At 40.3% G+C, this 15,603-nt stretch overlaps 2 protein-coding genes across 4 annotated transcripts in view; one reads left to right on the forward strand and one right to left on the reverse strand.

Annotated features, from left to right (window-relative positions):
• The first annotated feature begins 108 nt into the window (after positions 1–108).
• Positions 109–15,603, forward strand: part of LOC141773912 (SH3 and PX domain-containing protein 2A-like) — a 73,015-nt gene continuing 57,520 nt past the window's right edge. Inside the window, exons 1-3 of one of the 3 annotated variants that reach the window (XM_074646078.1) lie at positions 109–177; positions 3,256–3,327; positions 15,120–15,200. In XM_074646078.1, coding sequence (XP_074502179.1) covers positions 3,256–3,327; positions 15,120–15,200 — 153 coding nt within the window. In that variant the 5' untranslated portion in view covers positions 109–177. Of the gene's footprint in view, positions 178–2,316; positions 3,328–15,119; positions 15,201–15,603 lie in introns of those variants that run through there. The other 2 variants (XM_074646077.1, XM_074646079.1) reach the window with 2 other exon arrangements.
• On the reverse strand, positions 5,529–10,925 carry LOC141773919 (N-acetyllactosaminide beta-1,3-N-acetylglucosaminyltransferase 3-like). The gene is made up of 2 exons (XM_074646090.1): positions 10,826–10,925; positions 5,529–7,191 (listed from the first exon to the last, which is right to left on the reverse strand). The coding sequence occupies exons 1-2, from the start codon at positions 10,831–10,833 to the stop codon at positions 6,027–6,029; spliced, it is 1,173 nt and encodes a 390-aa protein (XP_074502191.1). The 5' UTR covers positions 10,834–10,925; the 3' UTR covers positions 5,529–6,026.

The raw sequence follows: 15,603 nt of genomic DNA on the forward strand, positions 1-15,603 counted from the left end.
TGCGCATGCGTAATACCCCAATCCCAAATCCCGTGTAAGAGCTTCCTTTCTATAGTCCTTAGCTCTGATCTTTGAGGAGTAGCTGACGTTAACAGCGTTATTTTAATTTTGTCATGCTGACGCTACGTCTGTTTTGCTGAATGAAAATTAATTTTTCCACCGAGAACACTTTATCAGGTGCAAGTGTGTTTTTGTTATAGGTTTTGTGTTGTGACAACCCACTAAATGCTTTTACTTCGGAGGCTAAATGTTGTTTCCGCTGTCAGTTGGTCTGCCGGTAGGTAGCTTGATGTTAGTTAGTTTAGCTGTATCTGTTTCCTGAATCTCTCGTCGGCAGGACGTTGCTTAGTAGTGATGGGAGTTCCGGCTCTTTTTAGTGAGCCAGATCATTTGGCTCAGCTCAACCAAGAAGAGCCGGTTCTTTCGGCTCCCAAACGGCTCATCGTTTTACCACTTCTGCCTTTTTATAATTCAGCCAAATTTAGCGCTGTTTTGACCTATGATTAGTATGTGTGCACATATATCACTTAAATTATTCAATATCATTTTACTAAACCTTATAATTTCCAGAATAACATAATTTTACATGCTGCTTCATTTCCGACTGTCACTCAGCTTGTCTGCTATTCATGCACCGCACCGCAACGCACCTCATCACACCGCAACGCACCGCACCGCACCGCAACACAGGGCAACGCACCGCACCGCAAACGCACCGCAAACGCACCGCAAACGCAACACACCGCAATGCACCGCACCGCACTTCTCTTTCTCTCCTCCTCTACCTCCTGCTCTGTACCTGTAGACCGTCAGCGCGTCACGCCCCTCCCTGCTTGATGGTATGATCCTTGTCTGTCATCACCTGATTGGTCGCACGGACGTCATTAACACCACATTTAGTCACAGCCGGTGCATGGAGAGCCCGCGGCGCGGAGAAGATCGTCCTATCATTCTGCCTTGAACTAATAAAAATAAATAAATAAATGGCTCTCGGACGGGAGCCGGCTCCCATCGTTCACTTATAAGAGCCGGTTTTTTGAACCGGCTCGTTCGTGACCACCACATCACTACTGTCGTCATGAAGAGGAGAAAAAAATGGTAGAAGTTGTTTTTGTTCAGGCTTTTTTTTAAAGGAGTCAGATGATGATGTGGGCTTATACTGATCAGTTCAGCTAGTTCTCAGTCATTAAGCAGTCATAGTCTGGGATTGTTGTTAACTATTACAGGTTTAGTAACAGATCATGCCTTAGTTTAGTTGGCCTTTTATTTTCATAATTCACAGTAAAAGTGGGTATACGTCATATCAATACACTATCCCAAGATACAACAATACAGGCTACCTTAAGACACTAAGGATACCTGTTGCTCTTTATAATTCACTGTTGGATCATAAAACGTTATTGTAAAATACAATAAGCCCAGTCATTTTTAGTTTTTGTGTCTTTCAGATTTAATAGTAAATAACTTAAACTGACTGAACACATCACGTTATAGGTTGAGAGCAGGATTCAGATCCTTTAAAAACTAAACAATGTACAAATTAAATTAAAAGTACAAAAGGGTCATCAGCAAAAATGTATCAAAAGTAAAAGTAATATATCTGTAATATACTATAATAACTGTTGGATTTTTTTTTTTTTTACAGTTTTACTAGCATTTTATTGTTGTAGCTGGTTGCATAGATAATTTTATAACGAATTATCATATTTTATAAACTGATCATAGAATATGTCAAATCTGAATTTGGTAAAAACTATAAACTATAATGTAGGCCTAGTGGAGTAAAAATAGTAAAGTACAATATTTCCCTTTGTAATGTAGGGGAATAGAAGTGAGGCCATGAATACTCAAACTAAAATATGTATAAATATACAAGAACTGTACTTAAGTACATGTACTTTGCTCCCCATGTCTACAGAGTGCAAATAATAATAATTATAATGATAATGATAATAATAATATAATAATAACAACAACAATAATAATAATAATAATATAATGATAATAACAACAATAATAATGATATGATAATAATAATAATAATAACAACAACAACAACAATAATGATAATATAATAATAACAACAACAATAATAATAATAATAATATAATGATAATAACAACAATAATAATGATATGATAATAATAATAATAACAACAACAACAACAATAATGATAATATAATAATAACAACAACAATAATAATAATAATGATAATAATAATAATAATATAATAATAACAACAACAATAATACTAATAATATAATGATAATAACAATAATAATAATATAATAACAACAACAATAATAATATAATAATAACAATAATAATAACAATAATAACAACACAAAATGCACCATTTTATTAAGAAGGGGAGATGCATTTTTGTGTCGTGTAGCGCCGCCGTGTGGCCAAATTAACTAAATGTTATTCTCCACTAGGAGGGAGCAAAGCGAGCAAAGCCAATTGCCATATGCTGAGTTTAAGTGCTGTCGGAAATCCTACATATCACATTGAAATTAACGGTGTAAGTGATTTGTTATCTGATTGTCAGCTAAGCAGACACATTGTATGTTTCTATGTAGCTGTCCATGCGTGTTTTAGTCATACAAGCTGTTTTCTTGAAGTTAAAAAATCTCTATACAGTGCGTTTAAGTTTTTTTTTATAAAGCTATCTACCAAAAAGGCTTTTTTTTGGTATAGACTCTGAAGGCAGCAATACAATTCTCTTTTCCATCCACTTTTATAGCAAAAGGAAAATGTGCTTTTCATCACATTGGCGGTCTGTTTTTTCTCCAATGGTTTTCAGTATAAGAGGCTTATGCACAATGATACACATTAGAAACAAGAAACAAGTCTGACTTTACTTCTTCAAGTGGTCCAGTGCAGCAGTGTGTCCAAGCGGGACCGCCCCGCACATATTGACATGCCCTCTTGTCCGTCCTCTGCTGTGGTCGTCCAGGTCCAGCCCCCTTGAGGAAGAGGGGAGACTGATTGAACGCCAGTTTTATTGCGTTGTCATGTTTCACAAGGAGTTCACAAGAAGCTCCGAGACTCTCCCGACACCATCGCTTCATGGATGCACCCAAACTCTTTTTTCTTTCTTTCTCTCCTTCTACCAACTTTGCGGTCCTGTCAAGGCAAATTCCCCTTATGCTTTTTTTGACATTTAATGACGTTTTCATGGCTGAGCATATTCTTTTGTAGCATTTAAGAGTATTTTCTTGGTGCAAATCCCATTTTTGGTTTTGTCAAGATGCAGCTGCGAAACGTCCTAGACGTTAATGTTGTGGACGTGCAGAAGAGAAGGAACCCCTCCAAACACTATGTAAGTTGTCTCCACTTATTGTGTTTCTGCTATGATGTTATTCTATTAACTTCACAAATATAACGTTTGTAAGTTGTCTCCACTTATTGTGGTTCTGCTATGATGTTATTCTATTAACTTAACAAATATAAAGTTAGGCTCCACATTGTAAACCATACCTTATGATTTCAGCCATGCTAGCAGCTCTATGGATGGCAGTGGTCGGGTCTGTTGGTCCACCACTTACTTGTTCTGGACAGAAATATCTCAACAACAATTGGATTGATTTGACTTGAAATTTTTGTACAGGCATTCATTGTGTCCAGAGGATGAATCCCAATGACTTTGGTGATCCCTTGAATTTTCCCTCTGGTGCCACCATGAGGTTCATGTTTGAGTTAAATGTGGATGGATGGATGACATACATGGTTCTTGACTTTTTCATCTATAGCGCCATCAACAGGTCAAAAGTTCAATATTTTGGTTCATGATTACTTTGCATGGCAGCTGGATTCATATGAGATCACACAAGGATTGCTGAATCACATATCACTCGAAAATCCAACTTGTCAGACTTTAAGTATGTCTTTTTTTTAGACCAACCAGGAAGTTAGCATCACTCTGGGTTCCCTCGACAAAAAGCCAATGGGATTTTTCCATTGGGTTTTGGATTATTGCAGAAAGTAAACTCTGCGGCAAACACACATTTATGATACTTACACGTTTTGTGATGTAAAATAATCTCCACAAATGAACACCACTTTTATGATTTTGGAAGTGTTTTTTTTATTTAAATTTTTTTTTTTGTGTTATAAAGTGATTACTAAACAGGTGAAGACAAGTGCAGGGACATATGAAAAACCAAGAGATATTTATAGAGAGAAAGACAAATAACAACTAAAAACGATTTTGTTCAAACAATGATTTTTGAAGTGTAAATGCATTCGCCAGAAGTAAAAAGCTAACATTAGGCTAAAAGCGAACATATTACGATTGCGTGAACTTGAGTATACACAACGAGGCTGTAAAGGCGGACTAGTTGGCGTGATGGCGTTTAGTAATCTCATTTAGCCACTTTTTTAGCAACCACCTTTTTTTAAGAAACATAAAGGCTTCAAAATTCACAAGTGGGGTGTTGATGTATTTAATATTGTAGAACTCTTAAGCTTGTGTTAACCACAGACTTTATTACCAATTGCGATATGATTAGCGATATTGGAGGGAATGATAATTTAAAAAAAAAAATTAAATAATTATTCTCATTTTCATTGAAAAACATATTCAAAATGATTATGGTGTTATTTTTGTGGGGCTCTGTACCAAACAAAGATGTTTTCCTAAATCTGTAGAATATGCATGTAGGCCAGGACAGCTCTGCAGCACGACAATATTTAATTTAAAATGGTATTTCGCTTGGATTTCAACACAGAGATAGGGGGAGCGACTTCATTTTCTGATCAGGTTACATTACTCCACTATACCTTTACATTGCAAATAGTTGTTTGCTGCTATATTAATGCTCTGAATGTCGAATTTAGCTGCTTAATCATTCAAGATCAATGCCTAATCTCATGACTCCTAAAGAGGTTCATGTAGGTAATGCAATTGCATCAGTTGTTTCAGAATTGAGAGTATTTCTTGATTGAAAGAAGAGCAAAGAATGGCACTGCCGGCTTTTCTCAATGGAAAAGATGTTTTTGCTCTTCTCCCGACTGGCTTCGGTAAGAGTTTGATTGACAGATGGCTCATCCAATCACCTGTCAAGTATTTTTTTGCAAGTGCCTGCCCTTTTTTGCCCCCCCGCTGTAACCGATCTGGGCACGCTTACCCAGTATGCCTTGTGGAAAGACCCGCCCCCACTCTGCAAACTTAGCTATGATGCTAACTCGAGCTTCGAACTAGACAGGCCCGGGAAGAGACCGTCTCAGCCTCCGAAGTCAAAAGGCAGCCTACCTGATCCAAACAACAACAACAAATTTTGTATGCTATTTTATCATTAAATTAATTTCTGAGAATTTTCGAGGCGAGAAATTAACTATGTAAATTTCGAATATTGTCAGTTTTACGAAAATCCAAAATTTGCTCTAACGAGTTGAGAAGCTCCACAATCTGGCGCGACAGCGAGCTCGCGCCTGTGGGGATTATCAGTTAGCCAGCCGGACAGGCACACTAACAGAACCCGCTCTCTCAAGAGACCGTCTTGTAGACAGGAGGCTTTTATTTCCATTTTTTGTAAGATAGTTAACAAGGAGACTTTAGCAGGATCTATGTAGACGGAGAACTAACGTGGCGCCATCGTGAAACCATGATTTTGGTTTCTTGAGTTTTTCCCAAAGGCAAACTCAGGACAAGTGATACAGAGCAGATATGTATGCTGTAGCAGGGAAAAAACAAACAAACAAACATGCAATTTAATTTCGGTTTGAGTTTGGATTATGTGCTATAATTCAGTTTGTAGTCAGAAAGTATTGCAGAATAGTACCAGCCCTAGTCACAAAACTAACACAACATCAAGTTGACAGGAGTTATGTAAATATGTACCGTAATACACAAAAGATACTCTCCCACACTCCGAATGAAAAATAAAATTATTGGACTGTGCGTCGGACACCCACTGAGAGCTGCAGCAGAGTGGTATTATGAAGCAGTACGAACTTTTTCTCACGATAGAATGAAGAGGGCCATGCATGCCTTCATAAGCAAAGTACCCAAAAGCTCCTTCACAACTTGAAAGGCTCTTCCTTTGTTTCTGAGGGATCACATTTCAGGTCGGGGTCATGTAATCTTTGCCACATAAAAAACATGTTAGCTGACCGGAAACCATGTACCAGGAGCTCTTCTTTAAAATAACAAGGATCATATTGATCTATCTTGCTGGAGGGAATGCGCCAAGCATGTGGATGCACACCTATATGGGAAGCGGGACTTAGTTCTGCTTTGGCAAGACACATCCCCATGTAAGCATCATCGATGGGAATAAATCCAACGGACTTGGACATATTGTATATGACCGAAGCTGTGTAGCCAGATAGGAGGTACCCCCCACCACTACAGTAGGGGGGGAAATAGTCTGGCTTAAACACCTCCTCTGAAACAAAATACCTGTTCTCTACTTCTCTAACGGGAGGTTGATAGTACATCATGCTGCCAATGAAGAGGTGCTTGCTTCCATCATTATCTTTGAGGCTTTGGAGATACTTAACCATGTTATCTGTGTTGGCAAAGACGTCATCATCGCCATTTAGCAGGAAGCGAGCGTGTGGACAGTTTATTTCCATCCATTCGAGGAAGAGTATCTGCTTCAAGGTTAGGTTGTAGAATGAATCTTTGAAGTCCCATTGGAGGATGTCATTATACTCACGTTGCTCCAGTTGGAGGAGTTTGTTCATTCTCTCTCTCTCCAGTAGAGGGTTAGGGTCTGTATTTCCTACGATGAAGACCCTTCGAATCCACACACCATTGTGTAACCTCTCTTTAGCCCAGGTTTTGCGCAGCACCTCTCGGCGGTCGTAGTTCACAGGCGCACTTTTAATGACCAACAGAAGGAAGACGTCCGCAGATTTACTAGGTCCACCACATTTGTCAGGAATGTCCAGCAGCAGGGGGAAATGGCGACAGTGTCGATAGTAGAGAAAGTTTTGAAAGTTAACAGTAAAAGAGCTGAAGCCTGATTGGTTGGCAGCACTCACATTTTGTTGACATCTTGGCCAGGAGTATGCAGTGGAGTTGCTTTTGGTGGGTGCCTTTGTTTGACTGACACTGTTTTTAACATCTCGTAGATGAAGGGTTTTGTGGTCAGTAAAATATTCATAGAGGTAGACAGTCACAAGGAGAGCTCCCAACAGCAAGCACATTTGTGCTTGGGTTTTTCTTCTTATTGAATTTCTGCAGTGAAAAACAAAACAGTTTTCCCATCAACACATTTCAATCTGGCATAGATTGATATATTTAAAACTAATCAGTTATCATGGTTAAAAAAAACATTTGTTAAGATGAGGAAAAGATTGTTGTCATGGTTAAAAGACAGAAACGTTAGACTATCATTAGGTGACTGGATGCAAACACAGTATCATAATAGTTTTGTCTGTGCAGATTCTCAGTCATCCAGGTTATTGTATACCTAGATGAGCCAAATCAAAGGCAAATGGCCTTGATTCTTGGATTCTAGTAGATGTTTTGCTCTTTCCTCCAAAAGGCTTCCTCTGTTCTGATTGACTGGTGGGGAGTCCCAGGCATTTAACCTCTGTAGGGTTGTTCACACCTTGAAAGTCACTTGTGGGATATTAAGACACGAATAAGACCTGTCTGTCAGTGAGCATCCGTCGGCTGAGTTTCTTTGGTGTATCCTGCACCGTCGGCTCTAGTCTGCCCGTGGAGGAGTTTTTCCTCTCTCTCTCTCTCTCTCTCTCTCTCTCTCTCTCTCTCTCTCTCTCTCTCTCTCTCGGGTGCACGCTGTCCGGAGGCCATACATAATTACAACTATCCAAACCCATTACAATAGTTGTTTTGGGATTACTTGTGACAGCGCTAGTGTCCACCTTCAGTTGCACTCGCATATCAATCTGCACACTGTCGATAAATCAGAATTGTTACTTTTTAGGTATGCAATAAATGCAATTAGCGCCACCGCAAACCCTAGCCCTGGTGTTGGTGTGAACGGGACACACACACACACACACACACTAATTCTTGCTCACATGATATACGATGATGATCTAAAAAAAAAAGGGGGGGGGAGCATATTTGCAAGTCCAACTGGTGCTCCTAGTTATAAAATTTAGGAGCACTGTCTCCCAAAAATGGTCACAAAATACAACTAAATGGTTGGAATCTGGAGCACTATGTCAATAACCTCTTTTACAAAGAGATTCCGCAATACTGCCCCTATAGATCCGCTATTACGCTGGCTTTACTTTTTTTTACACTGAACCAAACAACGCCAGCTTAATGATGCCCCAGTGTGTGATTTCAGATAGCATGCCAGGATTCCAGAACCAAAAGCGGCGTGACATGCAACGCAACAGCGCCGGTGTGCCCCGCGATGCCGGTTGTCCCTTTTTCAGAGACATCGATTTGGCTACTACCTCCACTGCCGGCTTAACGGTGGAACAACCCTGTCCCCCCATTCCGTGTTCTTACCATTTATACTGAACGGCGAGGCGGAATAAGGGCACAACATTCTCGCCTTGAACAGGCTGTGTGAAAGAGGCTACTGCGTCTACTTTGCATCTTCACAAAGCCACTGAAATTCTAAAATACACTTTTTGTGAGAAAACAACTTGCATCTACATGAGCATTTCCAGGTCAGGTTTTCAAACAGTGAAACGCCTAAACCAGGGGTCAGCAACCTTTACTATCAAAAGAGCCATTTTAGGCAAAAATCTGTCTGGAGCCGCAAAATATTTGAGCATTGTGATGAAGGTAACACAGTTTGTAGTCTAAGTACATAGTATATAAGTCTAATGCAGTGAGGGCCAAATTGCAAATGTACTACGGCGTATTGGGGCCACATTGAGGGGAAAAAATCTGAGATTTCCAGAATAAAGTCTTAATATTACGAGAAAAAAAGTTGTAACATTACGAGAATAAAGTCATAACTTTACGAGAAAAAAAGTCGCAATATTACGAGAATAAAGTCATAACATTACCAGAAAAAAAAGTCGTAATATTGCAAGAATAAAGTAATAACTTTACAAGAAAAAAAGTCATATTACGAAAATAAAGTCATAACTTTTATTCTCGAAATCCCAATTTTATTTTTTTTCCCCCCTCAATGTGGCCCTAATACTCCATCTTACCGTCGTACCATAGACCTACAACGATGATAAATAAAAATGAAAACGTAAACACAAAACAGTTATTCATTTCCATTTTTAAAAATCTACAGGGAGCCACTGGAGAGGGGCTAAAGAGCCGCATGTGGCTCCGGAGCCGCAGGTTGCAGATCCCTGGCCTAAACAATAGAAAAGCGGCTACATTTCTTCTTCTTCTTCACCCACTTTTCATTTGGCAAACCACAACACTACACATCACAACCAATATCTGAGACAAACATCATTTTAGTGTGACAGAGGGCTGAAATGGAGGGAAGAGCACTTTTAAATTTAACCGGTTTATTTTATCTTAATTTATCTCTGTACTTTATTTCCCGTTTCCTAAACAAAGATCTATCCTAAGACAAATGAGTAAATAATTAAATTACAGAAAGGTTAATCCTATATCTTTACATTTAGATTGCATGGTTTAACTGGTATATCATTGTGATTATATTAGGAGCCAAATACTGTGCATGCTCAGGTTAGTTTAGTTTAGTTTATTAGTTTATTATATCGTGGACAATCCCAATTAATTGACTGTAGCAATAACAAGAGTACAAGATAGATCAATAAAGATAAAAGAGAACAGTAAAACATCAGTACAATCATGCAGAGACAGCACATATAATCAAAACATACAATAAAACATCAGTACAATCACATTCAGGGATGCAGACAAACAGCACGTATAGACAGGCAGCATCTATGATCATGACGCAAATAACACACAGCCATATGTAGGTAATACAGGTAAATCCTGTTCCAGGATGAAAAGAACATTATGTTTGCATCGACATTTCACTCCCCTTCTACTAGTTCTTGTAGCCTATGTTGCTTTTTAAATTATGTATTGTATTGATGTATGAGTACTTTTAATAATTAGAGAGGCTGCTTTCAGTAATTGTTAACTTTGCCATGCGCACAGTAATATCACTGCGGGAAATATTGTAATATTGTGGGACATTTAAGTAGCAACAAAAGTGCCACGGGCCCAACGAGGCACACATCTGTGAAGTTTCATGAACACACCTGGCTAGGAGTGTAAGAAAATATCGAAAAAATTGAATATCACGATATGTTTTGGGATACTGTATCGATTCTCAAAAACAATGTATTGATTTTTAATCAATAGTTTACATGCAAAGATGAACTCAGTCAATACTTTATTTCATTGACAAAGAGATGCACCCTCTCAGTGTATGTGCCCTCTCAAAGTAGTGCAATGATGTTGGATGTTACAGGGACTTTGATAAATGCAGATGCAGATCCCACTGTTCTGATTGGAAATTATTTTTTTTTTTTACTCAGATCTTATACACATGGTGGTGTGTTCTTTATACTATGACAGTTGTCCTGAAATTAGATAAAAAACTAGTAATATATTGCCGTACTTACAGTATCGCAATTTATCTCAATATATTGAATTGTAACCCCTGTATCATGACATGTATCGTACCACCAAATTCTTGCAAATGCACAGACCTACACCTTGCACAGTTGCGATGCTATCGCAATCTCAAAATTCTGTCCGCAGACACACACCCACCCCTTTCCCCCCACACACACAGACTCACAAGGCGAAGACAATGCCAGCGTCATTATGGCTTTTAAGAATATAATTTGAACTTGTTTTTAAGAAAAATTAAAATGTACCAAAACGTTTATCACACAATTAAACCCGCCCTTCATTAAAAATTAATTACCTGGGCATTTTTGTAGATCCTGTGAGCGTGTAGTGTGACGGCCCCAGAGGTGCTGATCAAGTGATTAGAGGCAGCTGTTCTCTAGTCTATAAGACCTTCCGTCCGCTTAATTTGTTAACTTGATTCAACCTTTGTTAAATAAATATTTGCTTGTAGTTACTCCCTGGCGTGTTGTAGTTACTCCCTGGCGTGTTGCTTCCTTATTTGTTATGGTCACAGAGCCATGCCATTACAGTAGTGATTATCCCTTTGTCACTAGTCAGCCTGTGTCAGGCAGACTGCTTCTATGCCGGGCGGGGCATGCAGATAGTCAGCCTGTGTCAGGCAGACTGCTTCTATGCCGGGCGGGGCATGCAGATTGATCACACAGTTGTTAGATGTAAGTTCATCCATCCATCTGCAACCGCTTATCCCGTTAGGGGTCGCGGGGGGGCTGGAGCCGATCCCAGCCGACATTGGGCGAAGGCAGGGTAGACCCTGGACAGGTCGCCAGTCCATCGCAGGGCTGACACATAGAGACAGACAACCATTCACGCTCACATTCACACCTACGGGCAATTTAGAGTCCACAATTAACCTAACCTGCATGTCTTTGGACTGTGGGAGGAAACCGGAGTACCCGGAGAAAACCCACGCTAACACGGGGAGAACATGCAAACTCCACACAGAAGGGTCCCAAGCCGGATTCGAACCTGCAACCCTCTAGCTGTGAGGCGCCAGTGCTAACCACTGCACCACCGTGCAGCCCGGGAGATGATTAATAGTTGGATGTGCTGCCAGTCAAACAAAAAGGACAGGTGTCTCTTGGAATTTAGATTGATGATGTTTGACACTTTCTTTAGGAGCTCAGCCATGGGGACTGATGGATCACGAATATAGGTACCTCCACCAAGGCCAGGAGGTTATGTTTTCAGCGGCGTTGGTTTGTTTGTTTGTTTGTCTGTTAGCAGGATTACTCCAACAGTTTTTAAGGATTCCGATCAGCCTGTGCATTAAGACCACAGGGTATAACGCATGCGCAGTGTAACTGATGACGCGTTTATGACACATGACCCAGCCCCCTTCTGAGAGCAGAGAGATACGTGTGTGGATGTGTGGCGAGACATCGGGATGCGGGAGCTGCTGTCCGTCCGCGGTTCGAAAGAAAAAAGCGCTAGATGACTGGATGAGAGACAACCTAGTGTAACGTTATACAGACATAACAAGACTACTGGATGAGAGAGGCATCCGCCGATACGTTACACGGAAACACACTGTGTTTACAATAAGCCGACCACAAGAAACTGATTTGTTTCTTCTGTTCTTACCACTACCTGGCACCCGATACTGTTCAAGATTTGGAGACGTGCTCTCTGCTATTTTCTATTTTATAAAAAGCCGACCACCTAACGATACCGCCAGCTGTGAGCTGTGATCTGTTTTTAAAGTCACGCACCTTGGCGGAGGTCTGCGCTCTCCGAGTATAATAATTTGCCATTTTTGGAAATAGGCAAATTTTCTTGCTTTCAAATCCAGTAGGCAGTTAGCTTAGTTTAGCTTAAAGACATCAAGTCAGAGAAGGAGATACTAAGTGCTACACTGCATGACTAGTGAAAGTGATGGGTCAAATGTGCTGGTGTGACAGTAGAATCCTGGTCTTGTTTGATTGGTCTGGTCTTAGTGTTATTTTACTGACTTGAGTAATGAAATCCAATGAAGCACAAGACATGTCTCAGTGGGATTGCAAAAAATCTATTAGTCCATCAGGTACAATTGGATTAATTAACCTGAGAGTTGGGATCAATTGCATCATCCATCTCCTGCTGAGGGAGACTCCCTTAGGCCACTAACGATAGGACACAGACTTTCCCTTGGGACAGAAGCCGGAGGTGAGGGTTGACTGGGAAGTCCCCACGAGGGAAGAAGAGGGAGAAAAAAAAATAAAATCTCATTATCGATGAGCTAAGCAACTGAAAATGCTTATCCGGTTTGAGAGAGGAAAGAAGCAACCCTTTGTCTTTTGTCCCCACTGTTCAAGTGTGACTTCCTTCCAGGGACTCATGTCACTGGAGCCAGAGAGTGCATGGCAACTAATCCTTGTTTACATACATTTCCAGAGGGGGATCATTTCAGTAGAAATGAGATCCAATGGCAAGTCTTCAGTTTGTGCAGTTTACCACATGAGCACCCTTGTTAAATACAGACTTTAATATTTAGAGTAACAATGTGCCTGTCAGCTACATATGACCACCAGTCATGGTAATTTAATGCAGATGAGCCCACACATACTGTCAATGTGTTTCCATTCATGTTTACTTGCTTTGAATCCCCTGTAAAGAATGTAATCATCTTCCATGAAATTACATTATTAGGCTCATGAGATATGTTGGTTGCAAAGCATCCCAATCAATTCCTAACATTTCTCTAAGTGTTGCACACAAATTACACATTAATTAAGTCATAATAATGTGATAATCTCTGATTGTTTTCTGTTGCATATAAATGCATAAGTTATATTGTCATGTTCAAACATAAACATGGTTCTTTTGGGATGCATCTTGACCTCAGACACCCTCACTTTGAGCCACGCTGTTGACTAAATTCAGAGTGTTTGGTTATGCTGTCTGTATCTAATTAGCGAGCTGCTGGAGAGCTCGTTCCGCCTAGCTGCACACGCTTTCTGTAATGAACTATGTGCAGACTGAAGGCTGCATTTCAAACTAGTAACTGATGTCCTTGTAGATTGCCACCATATGTGTAAAATACCGCTTTTGTAAACACTCTGTGTCATGTGCTTAGATGGAAATGCATTAGGTGCAGCCATCTGTTTCCGAACCTCGGGCCGCGCACAATTGTTTGCGGGCCCTATTATTGTTGAGGTAAATAAAGAAGTTATTTGGGAAAACTTCCGGCAGTGTTTTGTTCTGTAAATGACTGATGTCTACTAAGAAAATGATTTCAGCTTTTGTGTGAGTAAACACTTCTTCCCTGTCATTATTCCTGGCGATACAAATTAGTGCTGGAAGTTGTTGACATAATGAGCACATTATTTGTTTCGTCAGACTATCGACTCAGGGCGGGTTCACACCTAAAGGTCCGGTTCCTGAATCAACCCAGTGCGAGGATGATACATTGTTTGAATTCTCCAACTGGTCCTGTTTTTTTTGTTCACAAAGGCAAAACTCAAATAGTCCTGAAATTGTAAACCGAAGTCATGTGGTGGAAATGTTGTTTGATTACTGGTCATTGGCGCCTCGTACGACTCAACAGTTGCCTCCATGCCTGTGATGTGCTTTCCTACACTGTGACAAGAGTGTGTGGATGAAGCAAAGTTGTTACATTTTACTCATTTAGTGGCTGGCTAGTTAGCTCGCTAGCTTGCTACCTTCCTGTTATTGGTTCGAATGGTGGTCACGCCTGAAATGAACTGCTCCAGAGTTCCCTTGACAGCGGTCCGAGATCACCCCTTTGACGCGGACCAGAGAGCGGTTGTTTTGTCCGCACCATAGTTTGATTCTGGCGTTCACAGCAACCCAAACGAACCGCACCGAGGGGGTAAATGTTTGTGAAATCCAGGTCGCATTCAATCAGCTGCACACAAGAACACAAATGTAATTCATTATGAATGGTTTTAATGTCATAATACTTGGAATCTATTGGCCCTCTCATTGACCCCTGATGTCTTTCCGATGTGTGACGGAAACAGACAAACTTAATGAGTTTATTTTACCTTTGACGACTGTTGGAGCCTTAATGTAGTTTTTGGTTTGTTTTATTTCTATCTGTGGATAACAGAGTGAATGTAAATTTGACCATTGACCACCGGGTGCTGCATTGATGTGAAAGTGCTTTGATGTGAAAGCTCTCCGGTGATGAGGATCAGGTTTGTGTAGGCAAGAAAGCAAAACAGGTTTTCACCCTGCCGTGCCGTGTGTAACAATGTATACCTTGTTGGCTTGGATTCAATCTGCTGAATGGAAACAGAGATCAAACAATGTACTGATATCTGCACAATTATATGGTGAGATGTCAAACTGTGAATAAATGTATCAACTGATCCAAAGTTATACAGCGTACTGGACATTGGTTTGTTTTTAGAGAACGTGTCCGAACAAGTTCTTCCGTTTGCCCCTCAGTGGCTTATAGGTATTGGTATTTTGTTGTTAAAAGTCAATACAACGACCTCTTGAAGTTAAGTAAGGAGGGAATGCACTTTGCGTCATTAGGGCAAGGCAAGCTAAAGCGGTGCCGTGGTGTCTTTGACAAAGTGACTTTGTTCTTAATGGGCCTCTTTTGTTTGTGCTTCTCTCACTAGGTGTACCTCATCAACGTCACTTACTCAGACTCCACTTCCCACGTCATCTACAGGAGATACAGCAAATTCTTTGACCTACAGGTATGTTACACTGGTAATTAAATACTTCTACTGTCACATAATACATGAGCAGCTTACGTTCCAAACCTTTAAACTGTTGGTTGAAAATGGCCTGGATATGTACTATATATATACTGTATATTCAAATCTGTGAGGTCAGTTTCTCCGCTTGGTCACGCCTTTCTGTTCAGTTGCTGGAAGGCGGTATGCTTAGTGAAAGGTCTCTTTTAAGACTACTGGTGCCGACTTGGAAAACGGGAAATGGGGGGGAAATCCAGTCAGCAGATCCAGGAAGAAAACGCGACCTCAGTACAGCATGGGGCAAAGTTATGCCTCGGGATTTTTTAGGGATCCAGTAGCCTGAAGTGAAATTTCTGCATTTCCTAACAGTGACTCAAGTTTACATTTTAACCACTGAAATGTA

The sequence above is a fragment of the Sebastes fasciatus genome, chromosome 9 (assembly GCF_043250625.1).
Source record: "Sebastes fasciatus isolate fSebFas1 chromosome 9, fSebFas1.pri, whole genome shotgun sequence".
NCBI classification, from domain to species: Eukaryota; Metazoa; Chordata; class Actinopteri; order Perciformes; family Sebastidae; genus Sebastes; species Sebastes fasciatus.